Source organism: Charadrius vociferus, unplaced genomic scaffold (genome assembly GCF_000708025.1).
Source record: "Charadrius vociferus isolate BGI_N301 unplaced genomic scaffold, ASM70802v2 scaffold111, whole genome shotgun sequence".
Classification (NCBI taxonomy): domain Eukaryota; kingdom Metazoa; phylum Chordata; class Aves; order Charadriiformes; family Charadriidae; genus Charadrius; species Charadrius vociferus.
The window spans coordinates 2,474,798-2,499,075 of record NW_009647046.1 but is presented as its reverse complement, the minus strand read 5'-3'; the positions used below and the strand labels follow the sequence as shown (position 1 = coordinate 2,499,075).

The following is a 24,278-nucleotide window of genomic DNA, read 5'->3' as shown; positions in this document are numbered from 1 at the left end:
CAAAGTAAACTTCTCCAGGGTTCTGAAGGAACCCATTTTAAATAACTCCAGTCAATGGCTGGCATCACTACCTGGGGAGATCATTCCATATGCAGGTGTTACAGCCTGATCCTCAGCATATTTTTGTGTTGATATAAAGCATCACATTGTCCACATCTTTTGGCTCAAATACTAAAAAATACAGGATATTATGTAGGTAACAAAACTATGAAAACAATAGAGAAAGGCCCACCTCTCCTATCCCATCACAAGAAATCTCCATCTATCAAGAGTCGCAAGAGCTTACAGCACTACAAAAATGCTACAACCACTTGCATTGGGGTTTCAATGTGAGGAAAATAAAACCATGAATCTTTCAGTCCACATGCACAGCCTCCTACTACACAAGCTAAGGAAGAATACATTCTTTGCTCTTTTGGCATCACAGACTTTAGCAGTTAACTGAAAATAATCTATTTGGATGGTAACAGTAGCATGACAGGTTGATTTACAGTTTTAGGATACACTTCCCACCCTGATGTGACGTTCATCTAAACACACAATAAGCAGAGCAAATGCAACCAAATTTAGGTAATAAATAGCAGCTGAAATGGTTTTACTATTACAAAGTTTTCAAGAATTAGGAGGAAGCTTTAAAAATTGCCTTCAGAGCATTTATAGAACAGAGTCAAATGCTCCTGTACTATATGGTAAACATAACAATTATAGATTAAAAATATTAATAGAAATCATTCATAATGGTAATGTAGTAAGTAGTATATACAGCAACGTAAACAATTAGTGAACAGACAGAAAGGAGGAAGAGGAGGAACTATACCATGATTACAGTCTGCAAACACGAATCATAGTGAATTATCTAGGGCCAAAACACTATAATGAGGCATAATGGTACAAAATCAGGAAAAGCAAAAAGTCATAATGAAAAATCAGGAAAATACACGTAATTGCTGGAATAGTTCAGATTGATTTATTTATTTTTTAGGAATATAGAGAAAGAGTCACTACTTGACTTAAAAGCTAGACTAGACAATATACTGGAAAGGTGATTACTAGAAAGAAGCCACCTTTCTACAGGTAATGATTAGACCCAACGTACCAAAACACTTGCTTAGATTGGTCTGCTTGTCAATGAAAACCTTGGCAGAGATGACGTTTCCAAATGGCATGAACATCTGCAGCAGATCCTGATCCCCAAACTCCTGGGGTAGATGGTAGATAAACAGATTGGCTCCCTCTGGACCTTCAAACAATAAGTAGGAACATGAATTCAGAAAGAGCATGGATAACATAGGCCCGCTTCACAAAAAAAGGTAAAAGAGCCATTCAAACCAAATTTTCTAGATACAACAATGAAACTGCTGTTCACACTTCTGTGGAGTACTTGACTCCAGAATAAATCAGCAAGATCCTTTGCTGGGACTGATCATTCAAATAATTCTATCTCTTTCTCACCGTTTTGGCTTGTAATTTCCACATCGTGCCAAAAGTGGCTCACAGATCTTTGCTGTAACGAAAGCTGAACAATAAGTTTGAGCCTCAGATGCTGACTAAAACAAAAGCGACTATGCCAAGCTTGCAGCCCAAAGAAGCTAAGTAAATCTCAATATGAAATACAAGTAATAGCATTACTTGAAATCCAACAGATTCTTTTCTAAACATCATCCTACATTCTGCTGAAAACTTACTCCTACATTCTTCATTACACTGCATGTTACATTGATTCTGAATATGAAGAGTGAAGAGACTGGCATTATATATCTATGGGAAGAAGTGAAGGACCAAGAAAACAAAATTAACAAAACCACAATTGATTCTCTGACAGTGGGATGTATCAGGCTGCAGACTCATACTCTCCTGTCCTCCAAGAAAAATGGAGGAGTACGATTACTAAGCATTTAAGACTAGACAAATCCTGGGAGAAACTGGCCAGCCCTCAACAGAGAGACCTCACAGGTTTTCCTTCTTTATCTTCAGTAACTCTAGGATTCTAAAAAATGCCACCAAATGAAAGCTCTGCAGATAAGGCAGGTGCAAGGGCTGAGCTTTCCCTTTTGAAAACCCCTTTCAAGTTGTTTCTACAACTTCCTACCTTCTTTTTGACTTCCCGCTGCACCAATGCTCTGCTGTGTTAAAAGACTCTGGTTATAGAGCGTGGGCAATGCAGCAGCAGCATATTGCTGGATCCCAGAATAAGCCTGCGTGAGGGCTTCCATTGTGCTACCTGTCCCATTTGAGAGACCACCACTGCCAAGTCCTCCATTTAACGCTGCCATTCCTGTACAAGAAAGAGGAAATAAAGATGACTGAGTACTTCCACTGAGCCAGATCAAGTACCTTTCAAATACTCTGCACTATTACAAGAAGCAGGGAGCATGAAAAAAACACCCACAGAACTAGCACAGCCTGAGGAATGATAATCAGCCATTCCCCCAGCCCACCACAACACGTAGCTTACCTGCTAAAGAGCTAACATTGAGGCCTGCTGTAGCCCCTGCCAGTGTCTGCAATGCGCCAAGAGAAGCCATTGGATTAACAGAGGAGCTGCTACTGGAGCTAGGTGAGGAACCTGCTATTAAAATAAGATAATTAAACTTCAAGCAATATCTTTTGTCCTCATAATTCAACATCTTCATCATTTCTGTAGAAAAGGCTAGTAAGGAACAGACCAAAGCAACACAGTATACTTTAACAAAAAAAAACACACAAAAAAACCCCAAACCCGTACAACTTGATTGATCATACTGCTTATATCTTCTAATCCCTTCCTACTTTTTTGAAAAATTTCTACTACTTCATCATAACGTCTACTCTTTGTAGCAATAATAATTTCATTAAGTGTAAGGCACCTAAGATTCATGCAATATACAAACGTTAGCTAAACTCTGTACCTCAACACAAGGTGACCAGCAGCAGTGCCCATTTCCTGCTTTTTTTGAGCACGAATCACTTGCTACATACTAACATCTACCCTTGAACCATCACACAAGGTGAGAGAGACCCGAAACACAGATACTCGGGACATTAAAGCAAGCTCCAGTCAAACCGAACATACAGTTTTCCCATACTATCAGAACAGGTACAGCAGATGCCCAGATTATTCTGACACATCTGACTTTCCACCAAAAGTCCTGCTGCAGCAGCTGGGGCTAGGGCCAAGAAAAGTCTTGGAATTTACATCCAAAATACACAGTCTGTCCTCTGTTGACTGTGCCACTAACATCTTCAGCCATGTTTAGTCATTAAGAGAAGTCTACAGATACAGTACCTAGCAGATTAACATCTTACACGGCCTGCCAAATTCTACAACAGGTAGAGTTAGTTCTACAGAAATAGACATCAAAACCACGAGAAAAAAGTTTGCCAAGCTGGTATATCAAAAGAAACAGAAGTTCAAATTAAGGTAACCTACAAAGATTATGGACATGATAAAATAAGAAAAGAATACTGTTTTTATGATTATAGAGCAGTGGTTTTCCTAACAGGCTTGTAGACTACTTAGAAATCTGAAGATGATAAATAAGAAGCTATGCATATTACACAAGATACATTGGAAAATATTTATGGCTTCTACAAATTAAAAGATACCGAAGACTGGTGCTGTAGAGGCATCTTGTAGTCTGCTTTCAAGAGGAATTTATCAGTCTGACCAAGTGGGTAACAGAAGAACTGAAATTCAGGCATTTTCAGTTTCCTTTGTGTTTTTGTGATTATCAGTTATGTTGTGTACATCCATTAAAACTTTTAGAATTGTTAGCATCTTTCAAGCAGATTCACACACACTAGATATTCACCACTTCACGTATGTAGCACAAAGTCTCTGCTGGAGTGGTATATGGTAACTATTTAAATGGAATACAGCAAACTTGCCTAACAAGCCCCAGCAAAAGCTGTACCTAACGAAAGCAGTTGTACCTAACGCATGCTGCATAAGAACCCAGGGAGCTGCACTTCATATCACTGTTTAGTTTTTGTACTGACACAGGAAATGACAAATCTCCCCTAGGAAAAGATCTAGACAAATTCTCTTAAAAAGTCAGAAATTGAAAGACAATGTCTGAAACTATGTTTTAAGATGCTTACACTGAAGAAAAGGAGACACTTCCTGTCTTACTATCAGTACCATATTAAATGTTGGAAAAATACAGATAATAAGTTACAGTATAACCCTCCAGTTGGGAGAAAAAAATAGCACAGCTGGCTGAATAAAAGCCTGCATTCAGAAGTGATACAGCTGTCTCAATTTCAGAATATCACTTATTTCTGCAACACTTCATTGCTAATCTACATAATTCAGAGAGACCCTACATTTGACAGATGTGAACACCATTTAAAAAAAACCAGCCACAATAAAATAGTAGTGGTATGGGAAAAAAAGAATGAAGCCAAGGCTAGAGAGCAAAGTAAGAGAGAATAGATATCCTCCCTACTTAGAAAAGCTTGTGATTTTAAATAAATTCATTTAAACCATTACAAAAAGCTGAACACACAGATATTTTAGTTTAGCTGACTTTATCAGAAAACTCTTTAAGCAAAACAAGAAATGCTTTAGTGCTGAAAGCGCCAAGAAAATTTAACACTGTTTAGTTCATTGTCTTTATCACATATATATAGGAATTGCTGTAGTGAGTCAGCACCCCATTTCTGGTGATGACTAAAGGCAGATAAATAACAGTAGAGCAGAAATACAGGGCAATTACAAAGTAGTACTTCCTAGGTATAGTCTATCACCAAGGCAGCAATTTGCAAATCTAGGAGTTTTTCAGCCAGGGACAATGTCTTTGTATTAAATTTATGTATTTCATTCATTAATTTCAGTGCATTTTGAACACTGAATTGTTTGACTATACTATGTTCTAAGGCATGAGTTCTGCAATATAATCACGCACTATGCAGAGAAATCACTTTTTATTTTTGAACTGTCAGCTGACAACTTCACCTGATATCCTGCAACTCTTGTCTAGAAATATCTAACGACTGGTCTTTCCCTTTTTTGTCTTCATCACAAGAGTAATATATTTGTAGGCTTCAATCATATCCTCCTCCCATGTCAGTCTTCTATTTTTCAGGCTCCCGCGTTGCTCCTAATAGGGAAGGAGTTCCACAGTTCTAGTCATCCTTTCTAGACCAGAAAACAGAACACAGTAATGGGGATGGAAAACCAGTATAGTTTTATACATGTTCTTTACTCCATCCCTAATCCTTAACATTGTTTCTGTGCAGTTTTTGGTGAGTTGTTGGGTTGGATTTTTTTTGCTGGCTACTGAAGTTATGTTTTCTTAGATCTATCGAGTGAGTTATATCTAGTACAAAAGGCTAATTCTAAGATAACTAGCTGAAAATACTTGAAGAAGTTTTCAGAAAATTTGAGTATGTAGTAAAGAATAGCTAGGAAAGATAAAGAAAGTTGGGCAAGGACATCAACTACCTACTTGTGGAGGTAGGTGAACTGAGGGAACAGTAAGTCTGTTCTAATTCAGTCATCTAGCATCCAAGCAATGAGCTAAAGAGCGCTAAAATTCAGGCAATGAATCTGACCGAACTGTACCAGAATTAGTTCCAGTAAAACCAGAAAGACTATGATGTCCCTGAAAACAATTTTGCTGGAGACACACTAAGGCCAGCAAAGTCATCTAGTCTTTGCTGGACCTTTGGTAGTCACCTCTGAAAGGAGGAGAAATGGAAAATACATCAGCTTTTGCAACCATTCTATTTTGCTCTGGAGCAGACAATTCTTATTGATGTACAACTTGAAAAGATGGCAGACAAGATACCCCAACCCTGAAATACTTCTGTGACATTTTCTTGAATGTCCCTTTCACACGCTAGCAGTTTAAACGAGTTTATCTAAGGCCACAGTCCCTGTAACACGGATTATCTACAGGTGGATGCAGCAGCAGTCTGTTCAGTTCCAAAGAGTAGCTGCTTTATTGCAAGGCTGAAGGTTTTGCTACATCCTATTCTACTTCAAAATACACAATACTGCTTGGAAATACCTAAGCAAAATCACCTGAAATGAGCAGGAAGACAGCAACAACAACACTTAACATCTCTATTTTCAATCATTCTGACATGTAACCTATCCATAGTCCACAAACTCTGCACTGTCTGGACTTCCAAGTTCCCCAAACGCAAAAGATATCAGTGCAGATGAAAGAAAATCAAAAAGGTAGCTATGCATAAGGATTGTCTGGATTTTTCCACCAATTATGCAGTTTGAGGACAATCTGGAAGAGATGTCCAAATAAGCATCAGGTCAACATTTGGATGACAGATGGAGAGAAGTCAAGCCAGTAGTCATCTCATCTGCAGTTAGGTTTAAGAGGTTATCACAGTAGATATTGCCGTACGTCCCACAGACAAGGAAGGCGTTTACTAACACATGGTATGGAACAGCTCTATACTGAGTTTTTTCAATGTCTAGGTACGGTTCAGGAGGGATGCTCTGAATGCATGGAGTCCAACAGCCTTCTATGTGAATACATACAGTGTGAATGCACGTATAAATAAATACTAACCAAAAGAGAATTTCAAGTTTGCTTTTATAAGACATAATTGCTAGTTCAGACTAAAGAGTTAAAACGCTGTATAATTACATGAAGTATCATGAGACTGAATGCTGTCTGTACACACTGAGGCTTCCCCTTCCCCCAATTTAAGTCCAGTGTTAAAAGGTGAAGCATATTAATACCTCCAATGAAAAGCACTGAAACGGTTTCAGAGTTTGATGTCAGTGACTACATATAGACCACATATCCTCCAGAACTTTTTATTTCTTTTGAACAAAGCTAATCTCTACTCTTTAAAATTATACTTGAAATTAAGTTTAAAGAGCAATACAATAGTGACTGCTTCATATTATAAGCCTATGAAGAGTGAACTGACTTATACATCTGTATGGAATATTAATTCAAATGACCGATTGTGATTACTTGATTGTTGACACAATCTTTTATTGATATGACTGGCAATTAGAAAGCTGTTTGGATTCAGCACAGAAGGTACTTAACAACGGGCTGCTCACCACCCCCTAGCCCCTCCACCAGCATGACCAAAAGTGGAACAGCATGCTGAGATATGTCTCTCATCAAGGGAAAAGGAACCTGCAGAGTGCTGTGGAACAGCCAAAATTCAGAGGGGAAATCAAGCATAACACAGTTGACCTCTGTGGATCATCTCGTCTACTGGTCTCCTCAGAGCTGGTCTAACCTCTGAATTAGGTCGGCCTGTTCAGGGTATTTTCCAATTGCATTCTGAATCTCTGAAATGACGGAGTTTCCACAGCCCCTTCGGCACCTGGTTCCTGAGCATAATCACTCTCATAATTTATTTTATTTTTCTTTTGCTCATAATTTTCTCTGTTGCAACTTGTGTCCATTGCCCTTGTCCTTTTACTGTACACTTCTCAGAAGAGGCTGCCTCTGCCTTTTCTAGCACGTCTGGCATTTGAACTTCACAACCTGCCAGTTCCTTTCCCCACCTCAACAAATCAGAGAACAAACTTGCTCCAGTCAGTAGACGAGAAAGCCAGCAAGGAAATCAGTTCTAAGTGCCAGTCGCAGGAAACTGTAAGCTGACAATTCCAGGTCTGCTACTGCATGAGGAAATACAGGAGAAATTCTCAGATGTATTCACCTTCAATGTTTTCTCTATGATGAAGAGGCATGAACAGGTTATATATGCAGCTCTTCTACAGCCTCAACTCCATTGGGGTTTTTTTTGTTTTTTGTTTTTTAATTATAGAATATGATACCATAGCTGGGAGTCAAGATAAATTTTAAAATTTAAATCTTTAAGGATTGCAGACCACAAAGTTTTTATATTAAAAAAACCCAAACTGTCCAGTAACACAACTCTTTGAACTGAATTCTTTCTTGGAGATTTCTCTAAGTAGAAAACTACAAAGCACTCATAGTTTAACTCCTGATCATGTAACATTACAGCTTTTCCTTGTAATCTCTTTATAATCTCTTAGTCTGTCTCCTTGGTCCTCCCATGCAATACAAAAAGCTACCGGTGTAAATTTACCCCCCCTCTCACCCCCCTCGGTTGCTCACAATCACAGGTGCAGACAGATGTCAGCTCTGTAGGCTGGATTTCAAAACTAGGTAAGCAATTTGGCTTTTTGTGAGAAACGAAAAAAAACAAAACAAACAAAAAAAACCCAACCAAACCCAAACCCACATACCACGCTGTAGATGCTGGAAACCTGACAACCTGAAAATACAGGGTCTCCCCATATTAGGCTTTAGAAATAACTGAAAATAAGATAATAAATAACCTCATTTGTGGTAAAAAAACGAACATGTCTGATGTAAGCATAATTTAATTTATTTTTTGTTTTCTTGTTTGTTGCATTTACTGATCACATTTAACAATAAGGCAGCAAAAGAACACTACTTGGACATTCGAGCCTCTCTGCATAATGTAAATAACTTAAAGTAAAACCAAAAACACAACCAAAAAAACCCTCCCCGCCCCCCGCCCCAAAAAGTAAGATACTGACTTATGTGCAACCTATACATTCAGTTCTAGACAAACGCTTTCCAATAAATATGTTAAGGGTCTATTTATTCTACTTCTATGAGGTAGTTACAGTATCCTTGTCTTCATTAATGCCAGAGTAATATAAACTGTACTGTTCAAGCACATAGAATGCATTACTGATGCTTAAGGCATCTTCTGTCTCCAAGTCCAGAGGAACAGGGTACATCTGCCACAGTACCTGCCTAAAATCACGGATAAATCAGATATGTGATGAGATTTTAATAATGTGACTGGAAAGAGGTCACCTACCTTTCTGCTTCACAATGACCTCAAACATTTGTTTTGCTCTAAATTAATCTGACCATTGGAAGAAGGAACACAGCAGGTAAAAAGTCTTTGCTGGTGGCAAAGATACCTAGCCTAAACAAACGTGAGTGAATCTACTAGTAAAACAGCTTATCTGTTAAAGAATCAACATGAAAGTGAGAAAAAGGGGTAGACAAAACAGGTGTCATTATCCTGAAATGACTCTTAGGGCAACCCATGTCATAACCCACTACAGCACAGGCAGTGTCTTACCTGAGCTGGTGAGCACACTCAGAGGACTGCTGGAGGAAGTGAGTGCAGCGGTACCACTCGGTGTATTCTGAGCTGCACTGGCCGCAGCTGCTAATGCAGCCAGGTTCTGTAATTGCATCGCATTCAGTCCTGCAACACATTGAAGAATGCATAGCGTTTCTTCTATAATAGTCACCATCATCCAAGCTTAACAGATCCAGCAACCTCAGCACATCACAAGGGAGTAATGGGAAGCAGCTTAAAAACAACAGGCTTAATACTAATTACTGATCTTTTCCTACTTTGTGATTCCTTGTTATTTCTAAAGGTTTTCTTTGCCCAGATAGGTGAGTTTTGTAAAAGATCAGGTAGTCATGATCCCAGATGTAGATCTCAGAGTACAGAAACTGTCAAGCAGAGTTCTCTCCAGTCACAAAAGCACAGCAGCTTTAACTGAGAGTTAAGCCAGGGTCTGACAGCTCATCTGCAAGCTACGGAACTTGTCTAGACACCAGGCCAATAACCTCCTCTTCTCTTGTGTCCCTCCACTGCCTTTGTAGGGGAACAGCAATAACTGCAGAACTCTTTCAAGAAGGCCTATAAACCACAGTTACCACAAAGTCACACCTTTAACCCACCATCAGCTGAGTATCAGCATGTTTTGTTTGGTCCTCTTGGCAGCCAAGAAGCAACAGTCAATTGTGAGAAAATGGTAAGTAGCAACTCCTGACCACAAGATCAGCCAATATACAGGTAGGCTAGTCAGCTGGTCAAACAAAAGTGGTGAGGAAAATGGGAAACATCAGGCACGGTAAGCTTCCAGGATTACTGCAGGGAGAGGAAGGTATCCCTGTGTCGATGAACTTTTACTGGTCAATCCACTCATCAATTTTTCAATGAAACCATTCAGTCAGCACTGACACTGTAGTTTGCCCTCTTTTCCTGCCATGGGATTATAAGTGATATCAATCTTTTTAATTCTATATTTTAGCCATCCTTTGGTAGGCTAGTTCCATTCTTCCAATTCTGCCTCTCTTCCCTTTTCCCTTATTTCCCTTTTTTGTCTCTACCTTTGCTTATTCTAACAATTCCTCCTCTTCATCCGACTTTAGGCAATCCCTAGTAATTCTTCCCTACAAAATTAAAACCAAAACTAAATTAATCACTATTCATATAACAACATCAAGACGTCCTAGGCAGATGTTGCACCTCATCTTTTGGATGCTTAGTAAGTATGTGGTGACAAAGCAGACATCTCAATTAAAATCTCAGTTTTGTAATCTAAGTATATAAACAGACAACATAAGAATGTAAGTGACAACGCAGTATAAACTATTTATTTTCTAAAAAAACTTCTACTACCTTTAGCACAGGTCATTTGTGCTGTTTTGGGTTTTTTTTAATATTTTTCAATTGTTTTCTCTTTGTGACAGGGTCTGTTTCTCTAACCACATATAGTGCCTGAAACAAGAGGATTCTGCCTTTATTTAGATTCTCAAGGTGCCACTGTAACATAAAAGCATGAAGTTAAAACCAAAAAGTTCTATTTTTTGTTTTTATTGTGCTACAGAGGGTTAAAAGTGCAAGTGTTAGAGCTAGCGAAGAACAGAGCAGCTTGCTTCCTTTCTGAAGCAGTCTGGCACGTGCGCACTGCACCTGTCCTCTTGTCATCACATTGTTTTCCCATCTGCTTTCAAACAGGGCTAAGATTAAATTTTGTCTACAAAGTCTGATACAGTTTGGGATCTAATTACCTACTTAATATTTCTATCCATGTATTTCAAGTAAGCAGATCAGCTGAGATATTAACAGGACTTTGAAACTAGAACTCTTTCTGTGAAGAATCACAGACTTGGAATAATTCTTTCAAAGCACCATAGAACATGCTGTTTATATGTCTGAGTTCTCAATTTTTAAGGTGATTTTTTTAAACAGTGAAAACAGAATTACCTTGGAAACTTCACAGGCAACCTTAGCTAATTAGCAGCTTCCCCAGTCCTTAATGTAGTAACAATTACCATAAGCTGCTGTACTGTTTTTCTCCTTTATTACCACTTGCTTTTAAACAGACACAAAGCGGGGGACGGGGGACACAGTATCATGTGCATAACAAAATTTGTTCTAGGTCACCACCACACAGGATATTAGTGAAACTGATTTTTAAGACCTCTGAAGAGGTCCAACATGAAAAAAGTAAACATAAGAAGCTAAGCTTAGAATCAACCTCAAATATAAATCAAAGTTCTTACAATCACAAACCTTTGCAAAGCGTTATGGTTTTAACTGTTACTGATGAGTGTACCAACACAAGTCAGATGTACAAAGACACTTTACTTTCTTAACACTTTTAGATCAATCTCTGCACAGACAGGGCATGTAATATTGTGAACTACCATACAATTCCAGGAGGCAATTTTAAAAGCTTAAGCAGCTCAGTATTAAAACCAAAACTATAATTTTTCTGCCAGCAGAATGAGTTACAGAATGCAGTTCCTGGAGTTACTAACATATGTTTTATTATTCCCTGCCCTGTGAAGACAGAAGGGACAATCAATTTGCAGCTGCAATACTGCTATACTTAGTGAATATTCTGACTAGCAGTCCACAGCAATTTGGCTCGTACCTATTTAAGGTGATATTTCCCTAACAGCAATGGCGTAATCACTGGTAATTCAAATTAAGGAATTAAAGAACCTGAATGAAGGACTAGTTCACATTCCTACCAACATTGCATTTTCAGCCTTCATGTATTTAAGAACAAAGAATTTTAAATGGGAAACTTAAGAATCCATTGTCACTGAAACACATACATTAGTGCTTACTTCAAAACACAATGCTTCACCTGTTTGGACGAAAACAAATATACGGAGCCATCTTTTTGTACCCATAAGGGAAGATAACTTAAACGCCAGAGGTAGGGAGATTACCAGCATATCACAACTTACCTCGGGGACAATGGTTAACTAAGATTAAGAAGGAACATCCACACTTGTAGCAGAGGATTCGTGTCATTCCAAAGGAGAGGGTAAACTCAGGACTACTTATTTCAAATGAGGTTAATATGTCTACAGCCTTTTGGCTACTTTCTCTACCCTTCTGCTCTTTTCTTTGGCACTGAATTTGTCTTCTGGTGGAAAAAACTCACCTCCCATTGGGTGGAGGCTGCTCAATGTGTTCAGGTTCCCAGATGACGCAGCTGCTGTCTGCTGAAGGAGCTGCAAATAAAGCTAGACATTACACCAAAAAACAAAACAAGAGTGAGAGTGAGGGCTGGCTCCGCTTCTGGGAGAAAGTGCATCACACCACAGCCAGAGCGCCGTCACAAAAGGAATTCCCACTGCCCATGCACCACATCCTAGCAAAGCATAAAGAGAATTCCCCTTACACAGTACAGCCAGAGCACCACCATGAAAATCCACGTTGCCCATGCATCACATTGCAGCCAAAGCAACAGCACAATGCTTTCCTCACTCAACATAATCAATGTTGAGGGAAGTTTATAGCTAATACACCAAGACAAAAACAGTAGACTCAGTAGTGAGAGAGAACTCCTTCTCAGAGTACCTCAGGCAGGACTGCCACCCCTAAGGATACGCTACCTCAAGCCAGACTTTACAGCTGACACTGTCAGCACAGAAAAAATGGCAAATGCCATACCAAAACCAAAGAGCCACCGTGACAGGGAACCCCCTCCACTTTCCTTAAACACAGCAGCCGTGGAAGAAATTTCAAGCCTCAGCTCAGAAGCTATTTAGAAGGATTTCCTATTCTCTTCTCCATTAACTAGGTGTTGTTATAAAAAAAAAATAATCTCATCTACCAAACCTAAAGCAGTAGTAAAAGAGAGAACACCCCCACTTCAATAGTACACCACACCAAGAATGAGATGAAATTTTCTTTTTCTGTTCCCCAGACCTTATATTGCATGAATACAGTTCTCAGTTACTCTGGCAACCCACATGAGCCAGTGCACATCAGTTTGACAAGTTCACCCTTTAGGAACCCAGCAAAATCAACTAAAATCAGTGACAAACATCAGACTGCCTTCTGTTGTATCATTTTTGCTAAAGAAAGTAGTTAAAGTAGTTTCTCTCTATTTTCTGTGGGCTTTTTCGCTTGTTTGGTGGTGGTGGTCTTTTTTTTTTTTTTTAACTGTGCACTGTCAGCTGCTTCGCACTTCCAACCTGATCACCTTTTCTATTTGGACACCACCAAGTACTGTTCTAGGTTTCACTGGAAAGGGATGAGAGAAATAAAGGCTGAAAAGGGAAAAATGGAAGAGGAATACAAGAACTATGTCACTAGGCAGACATGAAAAGGGCATTTATATGGGTAAACACTGAGGCCATAACATATGAAGAAAATCTTCCCAGCACAAAGTTATTCCACAGGAAAAAAAATAAGTTTCAGTAGTCAGCGTTACAGTAACTGGGGTTGAAATCATCACTTAAATAACTTAATTTCAGCCTCCTCATCCACAAAATGGGGATTAAGAACCCTGCTCCTATCTATCAGGAGCCCTCTAAAAATAAATACATTAAACACTACAAGACAGTCAGACACTGTAATCTCTGAAGAGATAAAAAGAACCCAAATCAGAAACTCACTGCTAAGTATTGGGGTCCAAGTGTGTTGAGACCAGCCAGGTTTCCCCATACTGAGGCAGCACTGATCTGTTGCATTTGTTGCTGGAGTTGCTGAGCAATTCGTTTCTGCTCTTTGTCCTTCTGCGTGTCTGCAAATTTTACCACAATGGGAGAAGAGCAACCCTGCAAACAGCAATTCAAACAATTACATACTTGCTATCCCCAGCAGTCATAAAAATACTGCATTAAGACCCAGTCATTGGAAGCATTCCGCTCCCCCAAAATGCATACATATACATATATTCAAACAGCACATTTCATTAAAGGTTCAAAATCTCATTTGCTTTTGATTCTGCTTTGTATTTTGGTATTTTCTCTGCACATGAAGTTTTTATCTTGAGCTCTAAAAATAGGAGCAGAAGAAACACAAAGGTCCAGGAGTAGTATTTGTGAAGAAACACACACTGCACTTAACCTTCTCTGCTCTCTAGTCCTCCAAACTCCATAGTGACTGCCTGACAAACTACATCTTGTCTTGACACCCACTAACTTGTTTTACCTCCATAGTTTGTGCTTGATGCATTGCTTTGATTGCTGTTTGTGCCATGGCTCTTGTTGTAAAAGTCACAAACGCACAACCTGGGGAAAGAACAAAAGGGAACTAAGTCATTCACTACTTCCACAATAACTGGATGAAGAAAGAAACGACAATGCCTATGGGCTGGTGCATGGTGGTGAGGGATCACAGAAAGAGCTGAAATGCCACCGTGCGTTGCGAATGGCAGGATCCAGTGGAGAACCGTGAACTGTCGGAAAAGCTTCCTGCTTACCTCGGCTCAGGCCATCTGGGCCCCGTAATATCCTGCATTCTTCAATCTGCCCAAAGGGGGAGAACATCACTCGGATATCATTTTCATTGCACTTCTTGGATATCATTCCAATAAACAACTTCCTATCTTCTACTGCTAAGAAATCAAAGGATAAGAGTTTTACTAGCAAATATGTGCTTATTAGATCTTATTTTGTCAAGTCTCCCCCATCATCTGCAATTATTTCCCTTGTATTTAGGGTAGGGGCTTGTCAAAACCAGATTCCCAATAACAGAATCTCTTCAATTTAAGAGGATGCATACAAGATACCTCAATGAGCCTGAAGGATGCCTGTTTTATGTTTACATTTTGCTGACTGTTTCTCCCTTGCAAGCCTGTGAACTGCAAGAATGTAAGGAAAGGAAAAAATATATCAGATTCAGCACTTCCCCGTATCTCCTACATTCAGTTCCTAGTGAGAGAGAGAAGACTTGTATGTATTTTACTGGACTATTTTCATCCTCTTTCCTCTGTTTCTTCTATCTTTAGACTATCGACATACCTAACTGTAGCTAAATAAGTAAGTGAGCTGCAGAAAGTTTCTTTCTAGCTTCTTTATCATGCCAATCACTTAAATTTAGATCTCTTTCCTCATGCTCCAGTCTCAACAGTGGAAGCAACAGCAGTTGCTAAAACAGAACAGTTTTAGTTCTGTCTCAGATTCATCCATTCTGATCTGTACCAAAAGTGTGAAAATAACACCTCAAATCAGAACAACGGACTGCATGCTACTGTACCTTGCCTCTAAATGGTGATGGTACTACATACAGTAGAGCTGAAGAATACCTTTCAGTGTGCAGGCTATTTTAAAAGAAATGGTCCAGAAAGACATTTATCTTAACTTTTCAGTTAGCGGTTACTAATGTTAGTTTAAAGTCACTTAAGGGAGTGGGTAAATTCGAATCCAGAGCAGAACTTTATACCTCATTTTACTTACTTAAGGATGCTAATCACCTTTGAAATAATTTGCTTCATCCTTTAAAAGCAAGTATGTAGAATACCATTTGGAAATAAAAAACAGTTTGGAAAGACAACCTTCAGCACGATATAAAATATAATACGAAGAAGGCTGTGGCACAATTTGAAGTTTCACGAGAGAAAAATCTTCTCCTGTTTAGTGCCATGGTTAGGGGAAATCAGCTTATTTGCTGAGTCTTCTATGGTGTTGAAAAGGAAAATTCCAAACTATTCCAGCTGACATGACTAACTGACTATTAAATCTTAATGTTGTATCCAGTTCACTTTTAAGCTCTTAGAGCAGAAAGCTCTTTCAAATACTTTTTTCAGTCCATTTTAGTTCAACAGATTCAAAATCTGTTTTATTAATGGCAAGTTAAAATACTTTAACTGATGCTTTCTTATATATTTTCACCTACACCTTTCATTAAAACTCATATAATTATATAATAGCCTCAGAACTGTCACCCTAAAATTTCATTAAATACTTTTTTCCTCTTTCCATTGTTTTCCCAGGATATTTGTGTGTGTCTGTGTGTGTATAATGCAAGATAATTTTTAGAGAACCTATTCTGTTCTCCTCCCAAAGATACTTCAAAAGAATTACTTCTTTCCAGATATATTTACACAGAAACATATTCTGTATACACATGGAGGAATTTGCAGGTGGAATTACTCCTACTGTACGTTATCCCATCTTCCGTTTTCAATTATCTTAAGATATAAGCTTTCTGAAACCAAGATTACCTTCTCCACAAGGCAACACTAATTTTATAGTAAATATGGCAAATGAAGAAAATAAAATCCAGCCAAGCCTATAAAGGCTGAAACTATAAAATGCTAAAAGTTTTCTTTGCTTATCTTGCAGCAATATATAGACACGCACACATTTGAGCACGTACTTATATACATATATAAACTCATCACGGAAATACATGGATAAATGATCATTTACCCAGTGGTAGATGCTAGGTGTCTTAATCCATCTGAAATGGCCAATGTGCAGAAATAGTCACATTTTTTCCTCTACTGACCTGTAGAATTCTCAATCTCCCTTGCACAGGGAGAAGTTTTGAGTCCCGCTGTAGCTGGAACAGGCCTTTCTTCAAATTGGTCAAGCACTTGAAAAAACGTTTCTAGGTTTCATAGAATCATAGAACAGCTTGGATTGGAAAGGACCTTAACGATCATCTAATTCCAAGGCCCTGCCATAGGCAGGGATACCTTCCACTAGACCAGGTTGCTCAAAGCCACATCCAACCTGGCCTTGAACGCTCCCAGTGAGGGGGCATCCACAACCTCCCTGGGCAATCTGTTCCAGCAAAGAATCTCTATCTAATATCTAATCTAGATCTACCCTCTTTCAGCTTAAAACCGTTACCCCTCATCCTATTACTACACTCCCTGATAAAGAGTCCCTCCCCATCTTTCCTGTAAGCCCCCTTTAAGTACTGGAAGTCCGCAATAACGTCTTCCCAGAGCCTTGTCTTCCCAGGCTAAACAACTTCAACTCTCTCAGCCTGTCCTTGTAGGTGAGGTGCTCCAGCCCTGATCATCTTCACGGCCCTCTTCTTGACCCACTCAAGCAGGTCCATTTCTTTCTTATGCTGGGGGTCCCTGAGCTGAACACAGTACTCCAGGTGAGTATGAAAGCGGAGTGGGAGAATCACCTCCCTTGATCTGCTAAGCCCTTCTTCTGATGCACCCCAGGATACAACTGGCTTTCTGCGCTGCAAGCACACATTGCCAGCTTATATTCAGTTTTTCATCCACCAATACCCCAAAGTCCTTCTCGGAAGGGCTGCTCTCAATCCCTTTATCACACAGTCCGTATCCATGTTCAGGATTGCCCTGACCCACGTGCTGGACCTTGTGCTTGGCCTTGTTGAACATCATGAGGTTTGCATGGGCCCACCTCTCAAGCCTGTCAAGGCCCCTTCGGATGGCATCCCTTCCCTCGAGGGTATCAACCACAGCACTCAGCTTGGTGTCATCTGCAAACTTGCTGAGGGTGCACTCGATCCCACTGTCCATGTCCCCAACAAAGATTTAAACCACTTTAGTACAAAGAAGAACTCACTGGATGTTTCCCTAACTGACAACATGGTTCTACCACAAGCTGCAGCAGTGGGAGATACCGAGTCATGGAATTTTAGAGACATCACTTATGCTACCTACTATATTGAAAACACAATTTTTTCTTTCTTCTCTTTTTTTTTTTTTTTAAAATCAGGTCTCCAATTCAAGACGACTTCATCAGAAGCTGTTCGACAAAAGGAAAATCCTCAAGCTTCCCTATTAGCAGAAATGATGCCACCAAACTCAGACTCTAGTAAAGCTTACCATTACTCTTTTCACTGTCAGCTGGTTTCATCTGGATAGGATGGTGCATCTGAAACGTAAAAAGATTATTTAATCATAGATGCATTTACTTTATACTATATGAAATAGATCTCATAAGAATTGTGGAAGAAAGAAATGGTAGACTAAACTGCCTCTACAGAGGTACACATGCAACAATACATAACTGTTTAGAAGAAAGAAAAACTTTGCTAACGATATGTCATCATTCCTCCACACAGAGTGTTTTAAGAGCCATGCCCACCCACTTCACTACCATATTATTCTCCCAAATGTTCCAAAATCCCCTTAAGATATGTTACCATACAAATCTCATGTCATTGCTCTTTTGAATAGTTCTTTTAAAACATTATTTGAGGGCAAGGTAATGTATGTTTGTACATCAGTGGTACCAGAGTTCAGAAAAACACGACAGAGTTGCGAAGAAAGCATGGCTCTTCTCTTACCCCTGGGAGGATCTTCATGTTGTGAAGAGCATTCTGTGCTTCTAGTGCAGCTTTACGGGTATAAAATGTAACAAAACAGCACCCTGCAATTGAAACAAAATGCTAGCCAGGAAAGAACACCATGAATCCTGACACGCTGTACAAAAATTGCAAGTCCCACTTCTATGCTTCCAATGCAAAACATGACAAGTAGAAGAGTTTAGACATTGAAATAAGTAGGTCCTACTGATTGTGACTGTTTAAAAAAAAAGATTTCCAAGTGTAATAAAATAGGATGTATTCAGAACTGACCCAACATCACCAATACACCATCAAAACAAACATTTAGATACACCTGCCAAATAATTGTTGGCTACTTCCATTATGAAATGCCACAATTATTTGCTAGTACCACAAACTTATCCAGTTTCACGGGAAATAGATATTGCATATAACTGAACCGCAAATCCAGGTACAGCATTTAGTTAAGATTTGATGTCCACAAATGACTAAGACCTCAATTTTATATTTTATCTGAAACTGTGACACTTCCAGCAACACTTTGCTTATATCATAGCATCACAATGATGCTCTGAAGCAACACAATATTAATTTGATGTTCTGCTTTGCAATTATAATCCATATTCTTCAAGCATCCCCATCACTTCTGAGCTCTAGAAAAAAACAACTATGATTTTCCTCAGTTCAGCTAATGACTGCATCACAGTCCAAGTACAATCAGACATGTACACTTAGACTACAAAGGCTGGGCTTGCACACCCATCTGGTCACACAGAGCTCAAACATACAGGGACGTTTGAATAAGCAAACAGCTAAGATTGTACCTATGTGAAAGGAGCTGAGAACCCAAGTCTTACATGACAAGTACAGAAGTTCTCACCTTTGCTTTGAGGAGGGTTTTGGCTCCTGTCCCTCAAGACATTGATTTCATAGACAGCACCATACTGTTCAAAAAGTTCTCTTAGATCCTTCTCACACCAGCTCCGTGGGACCTGACCCACAAACATCTTGATAGCATCTAAATCAGGTTGGTCTGGATGATCCAGTGTGCCATTCATTTTCTTTGAGCTATGAAAAATAAGAAGTAATTTCTGGTTTACGTATTTCCACAGACTATAAGTGCTATTGCAGCAACATGAAGCATGCTTACAGTGGGATTGGAAAAAAAAAAAGCATTTCTACACATATACAAATGTATGTGATTAAAATATACATATAAAGAGAGACTCTTGCACTTTCCCAGTCCTGCAGACCAGAGAATATTCAGAAACTTCATTCACATTCATTGGCAAGCTGTGTACTTGAAAACCAAACACTCTACACAGCTATTTAAAACTCCTTTTAACGTTTGTTCCTACAATGTAGTCAACATCTGGGATTCAGGACATAAATCTGTTGAGATGACTGAAAAATATCACTAGTTCACTCATGTAAAATTTTACAGAAGAAGAAACCAGAACAGGAAGGAACCCAAACAGTCTACCCACAGACTACTGAAGTCAGCAGTAATCACCAAAAGTGAGAGGATAGTATTTTTTTGTTGTTGTTCTTAAATATGACTATCTGGAACTGTTTCCCAGGGTGAAGACCCATCTTAAAACAGAGAAACAGGTACAACTGAACAGATGAGAAGTTTCATCAAAGGTTTACAAAGCAATAGCTCTTTGTGAAACTAGGGAGTTTTCAACAATATTTGGCAAAAAAACAGGCTTAGGCTGCACATGAACAGGTTGGAATTGGACAACATAGCTAGTCACAGGCTGAATCAAGTTGAGTCACGGTAGGGTGTTAACAAAGAAAAAATATCACTTCTTAGACTACAACAACACAGGAGTTTTGAGTATGGGAATCTTCAATAGGCTTCAAGGCATTACATCTAGCCATATGAACAGTTTGCAGCCTGTTAATAAAACTGTATTATACTCCACTCAGCTAGTTGACAGTCATAAACTACTTTCTGTATTGACTCCTCATTGTTTGTCAAGTGCAATGTGATGTTTTGTTACCGGTACTCACAGCCTGGTATACCAAAGGACCTATCTCTGTGGAACACTGACTGCAATGACAGCCTATTGTAGCTATAGTGATTAGCAGGTTAAAATTGCTGACCTACCCCTGCATAATCTAGAAAGAACACGGGGAATGGAGTAGTAACTATACAATGACTCCCCCCCCGCCCTCAAACTCTTTGTTGAAGAATACAGGTGGGCCTTCTTCCATAGTAGGCGGCTCTCTTCATCTCTGCTTTTTTCCTTTTTGAATAGCTTAAATGCACATTACAGTAAACAATGTTCCTCCTACTGTCCATCTGCAATCATATTCCCCCCAAATAGAACCTAAAAATAACAATAATAAAAAATAATAATTCCAAACCAGGTAGTGTTTAGTTAATTTTTCCCCTCAATATGCTGCTGTTCAGAGCCTATGGAAAAACTGATCCCACGGAAAGCTCAATTTTATAACTGTACGAAAAGACCTCACAAACAACAAAGCTTCTTACTAGAAGGGAAGAGAATAATCATAAATCCTTTCACTCCTCTCTACTTTTCCACTCCAAAAGGGTCAGCACTTCTCCAGATAGCCAAGGCAAACAATAGCTTTTACAAAGAGATAAACTACCTCTCTTCATTCCATGTTTTTTTTATTCCAATTGAGAACAACTGGAAATTATTTACCCTCTTCCAACAATAATTTTCAGTCCTGCCTTCTATGCCATGGGTAGCTTCAAAAGCATAGCAACTGGGCAACTCTTAACATGACCTCAACAGTATTCTCGGAATCTTTCATTCCTAATTAAAAGGTTTAGTCTGGAGTCATTAACAGGGATGAACAGAAACTGTTGTCCCAACAACTGATTTAAATAACTGATTTTATAATATCAGCACCTGTAGCATACTATAAACAGTACGGCCAAATAGCTTTATTCCTCCTTAGCCCTCATCCCCCAAATTATCAGATTATTTTCGCCCTAGCCAGAATCCAACATCAATTGTCCATACCCACTAGGATTTCTTCAAAGAAACAAACTGTAGGCTCTCCTATCTCTCTTCTTTCCCCCCTCAAGGGGAGTTCATCAGAGAGCAGAGGCTTCAGAGACAGCAATTCCAACTAAACCTTTAGTTATAAACTTCAACACGAAGACAAAATACTTACACAGGGCTAGCATTCAAGGAGCAATGGTCCACCATCATCTCTGGCAGGAAATCCAACTTGAACGCAGCCATCACCTCAGTCTGACAAACTACTAACACTAAATCAGTGTATTGCCTAACCCCCAAACAACACCACTACCAAAAGTCCTGCAGGTCTTAACACTCAGCCACACAAAAAACACTCAAACCACAGAAACACAAGCCCAGAGAGACCAGCAATAGACACCACAGAAACAGGCTGGACTGGGAAAGGGACATGGAATCCCAGATTAAAAAGGGGATGTGACCATGTGAAGGGAGGCTCAGCTTAATACACAATGAAAATGCTGATGCACTGGGCTTGTTTTGTGCAATTTTCCCTGGCGAAGCAGTACTGAGTGCACTGTCAGATAAACAGAGTGTCAGATCCATGAAGATAGCAATGGGTAACAGAGCAGAAAGAATACAAACTCCAGTCTATCCATCCCCAACTAACTCCTTGCCTCCCAAAATGGCAGTCCCAAGGCCTTGAGGTTCAGACAGACACTTCCCATATCGCCAGTAGTAAGGTGTGAAGTCAAGAGGTTCCTTCACCATTAACATTTTAAATGGCTGATCTCAGCTTTTCACCTTGCGCGCTATTTTTGACACTCTCCTAACTTCTAGGGAGAAAAACGCTAACTAAAATGTTTCCCTGAACCTTCCAAAAAAAAAAAATCAAAGGTAGGAAGATTTGATTACTCAAAAATTCCTTAATTACTGTAGAACATCAAAACCTACTCCTTTTATAGTAGCAAAACATCCACTGTTCTAGAAACAATACTTTGCTCATCATGCATCTGTAAATCCAGAGATATACAGAGCCTATAGATGATAAAGAATGGGAAAAACACAGTGATCTGTTGAAAACTGGTTTATAATCTTCAAAAACACTGATCAGAACACCTCACCTGCTTCATCATTAAAACAGGAATAACATGTTGATCAAGGAACTGTAAGGTATATTTATACGTGAGGTGCATTTGTATGTACTTATACACACACAGAGTACAGACCTTTTGTTAAATCTCCAATACCCAAACTAATGGGGAGATAATCTGGCTAATACTGGATGCATTGGGAGACACAGAAATATTTGATTGCAGAGAGTGAGTGCTGCAGAGGCAGCTGGGTGTGTCCAAGCACTACAGGAGGGATGGTGAACTCCAGTCCAACGTGAATCCAGTTAAGCCTTATGTAGATGGTCGATACAACCACAAAATAAACTCTTAGAGCATCAAGGAACACATGCTGGGGGAGCTGCAATCACTTCTTTCTTGTCTGTCAACGATTGCAACAGGTACTTGCAGTTACTTAGATGGGTCAGCATATACAGCTTCCTTTATGCTTGCACAGTTACAGCATGTCAATTATTTTTTCATAAATAACCATTTCCAACCTCTGAACAAAAATAACATTTCCGATCTGCCTACAGCGAGGTTAATTAAAAGGTTATTAAAAGGAGTTAGGCCTTGGAATACAAAGAGATATCCATGTTACTGCAAAATAAGAGAGGATGTGAATTTAGTGCACATCAGATATTCAAGAGTAACTACTTCATGCGTGTCCTTATTATGTGGTAAATGCAAGAAAGCTTATTCTTTAATGAAAAAGGTGGAAGCTACCTGCTAAGCATGCCTGTTAAGAGCATGCAAATAGGCACTAGGGAACACAGGTCAATTTATCAGCTTCCAGTAAAGTGTTCATATCTACCTTCAGACACATCTTACAGGCTTCCCACTTGAAAAATCATGTTGTGTCAAACACATCATATTTAAATGTTAAATTGAGCCAGGAGCCCACTTTATAGATTTCTCTAAAATGAGCCCACAGAGGGAAACACTTCAGATTTATGTGATTAGAACAGCAGAAGATGTGGTGGGGTTCTTGCCACTGTTCACATAAGTCTTACTATAGACTTATAAGTCTATAGACTTATGTGAACACTGTACATTCTGGTCTCTCTTACCTATGAAGACCAGAATTCATTCCTTCTGGTCTTCCAGTCATCTTTAGCTTTTTTTTAAGCAGCCGGTAAAATACCTCAGCAGCCATGCTTACTGTACGTTTGATGAAAGGTGATGCTGGCAACAGATACTCTAGAAAATGGGTTTTAAAAAGGTTACTGAGATTGATTAGTTTACTGAAGAAAATCATTAAGTCATTATGATTTGATCCTATGCCCACCCTTTCCCTCATCTCTCTGCTCTAAATGAAAGTTATACCTGCTTTTTCCATTAAGACAAAACTGCAACAAGTTACAGGCATTGTCACAGTGTTATGCTCCATGTCAAATTAAGCCCAATGGCTTTATAATTAAAATATTAGTTTTGTGCAACTATTCTGCTACATACTAATTTTTAGTTCTTGCTATACTTACTCTAATTTCTCTTGTGATGTGCTCACTTCATTTAATGAAGAGAAATATTTCACATGCTGTTATGCAGAATTTGGGGGAAAGAAAGAATCAATACTAGAATGGTGAATAAATATCTGAAGGTATGTTAGCCAAGACTCAGTGTCTCAGAGTACCATACTTCTGCAGCAATGATGGCAATTTCAGTGACAAAACACTAGTGTACACACAGGTTTGTTTTAAAATTATTTAGTTGAAGGCATCAAGCTAGTGAAATTAAAAGACTTAGCAGACTTTACTTGAGAAAAATATCAGAAAGAGTGGAAAAAGATGGTGTTTTGCTATTGCACAGAAATAAGAAAAATTAAATGAGGATGCAGTGTTTCTTTGGAATTATAAAAAACGCAAAAGTCATCCTAGCCATGGCTCACAAAGAAAGAAAAATAAGAGAGCTAAACACACTTATTTTTTGCTCAGATGTCAAATTCCTG

General features: G+C 39.0%; 1 protein-coding gene across 3 annotated transcripts in view; it reads right to left on the bottom strand.

The window, feature by feature from the left end:
* CELF1 (CUGBP, Elav-like family member 1) overlaps positions 1 to 24,278 on the bottom strand; it is a 39,291-nt gene that overhangs the window by 3,627 nt on the left and 11,386 nt on the right. Inside the window, exons 1-12 of one of the 3 annotated variants that reach the window (XM_009895639.1) lie at positions 21,415 to 21,488; positions 19,142 to 19,329; positions 18,262 to 18,344; positions 17,798 to 17,846; positions 14,459 to 14,590; positions 14,188 to 14,267; positions 13,650 to 13,811; positions 12,188 to 12,269; positions 9,064 to 9,192; positions 2,456 to 2,566; positions 2,090 to 2,275; positions 1,097 to 1,240 (exon numbers count right to left, since the gene is read on the bottom strand). In XM_009895639.1, the coding sequence (XP_009893941.1) occupies positions 1,097 to 1,240; positions 2,090 to 2,275; positions 2,456 to 2,566; positions 9,064 to 9,192; positions 12,188 to 12,269; positions 13,650 to 13,811; positions 14,188 to 14,267; positions 14,459 to 14,590; positions 17,798 to 17,846; positions 18,262 to 18,344; positions 19,142 to 19,329; positions 21,415 to 21,485 (1,417 nt within the window). In that variant the 5' untranslated portion in view covers positions 21,486 to 21,488. Of the gene's footprint in view, positions 1 to 1,096; positions 1,241 to 2,089; positions 2,276 to 2,455; positions 2,570 to 9,063; positions 9,193 to 12,187; positions 12,270 to 13,649; positions 13,812 to 14,187; positions 14,268 to 14,458; positions 14,594 to 17,797; positions 17,847 to 18,261; positions 18,345 to 19,141; positions 19,330 to 21,414; positions 21,489 to 24,278 lie in introns of those variants that run through there. The other 2 variants (XM_009895637.1, XM_009895638.1) reach the window with 2 other exon arrangements.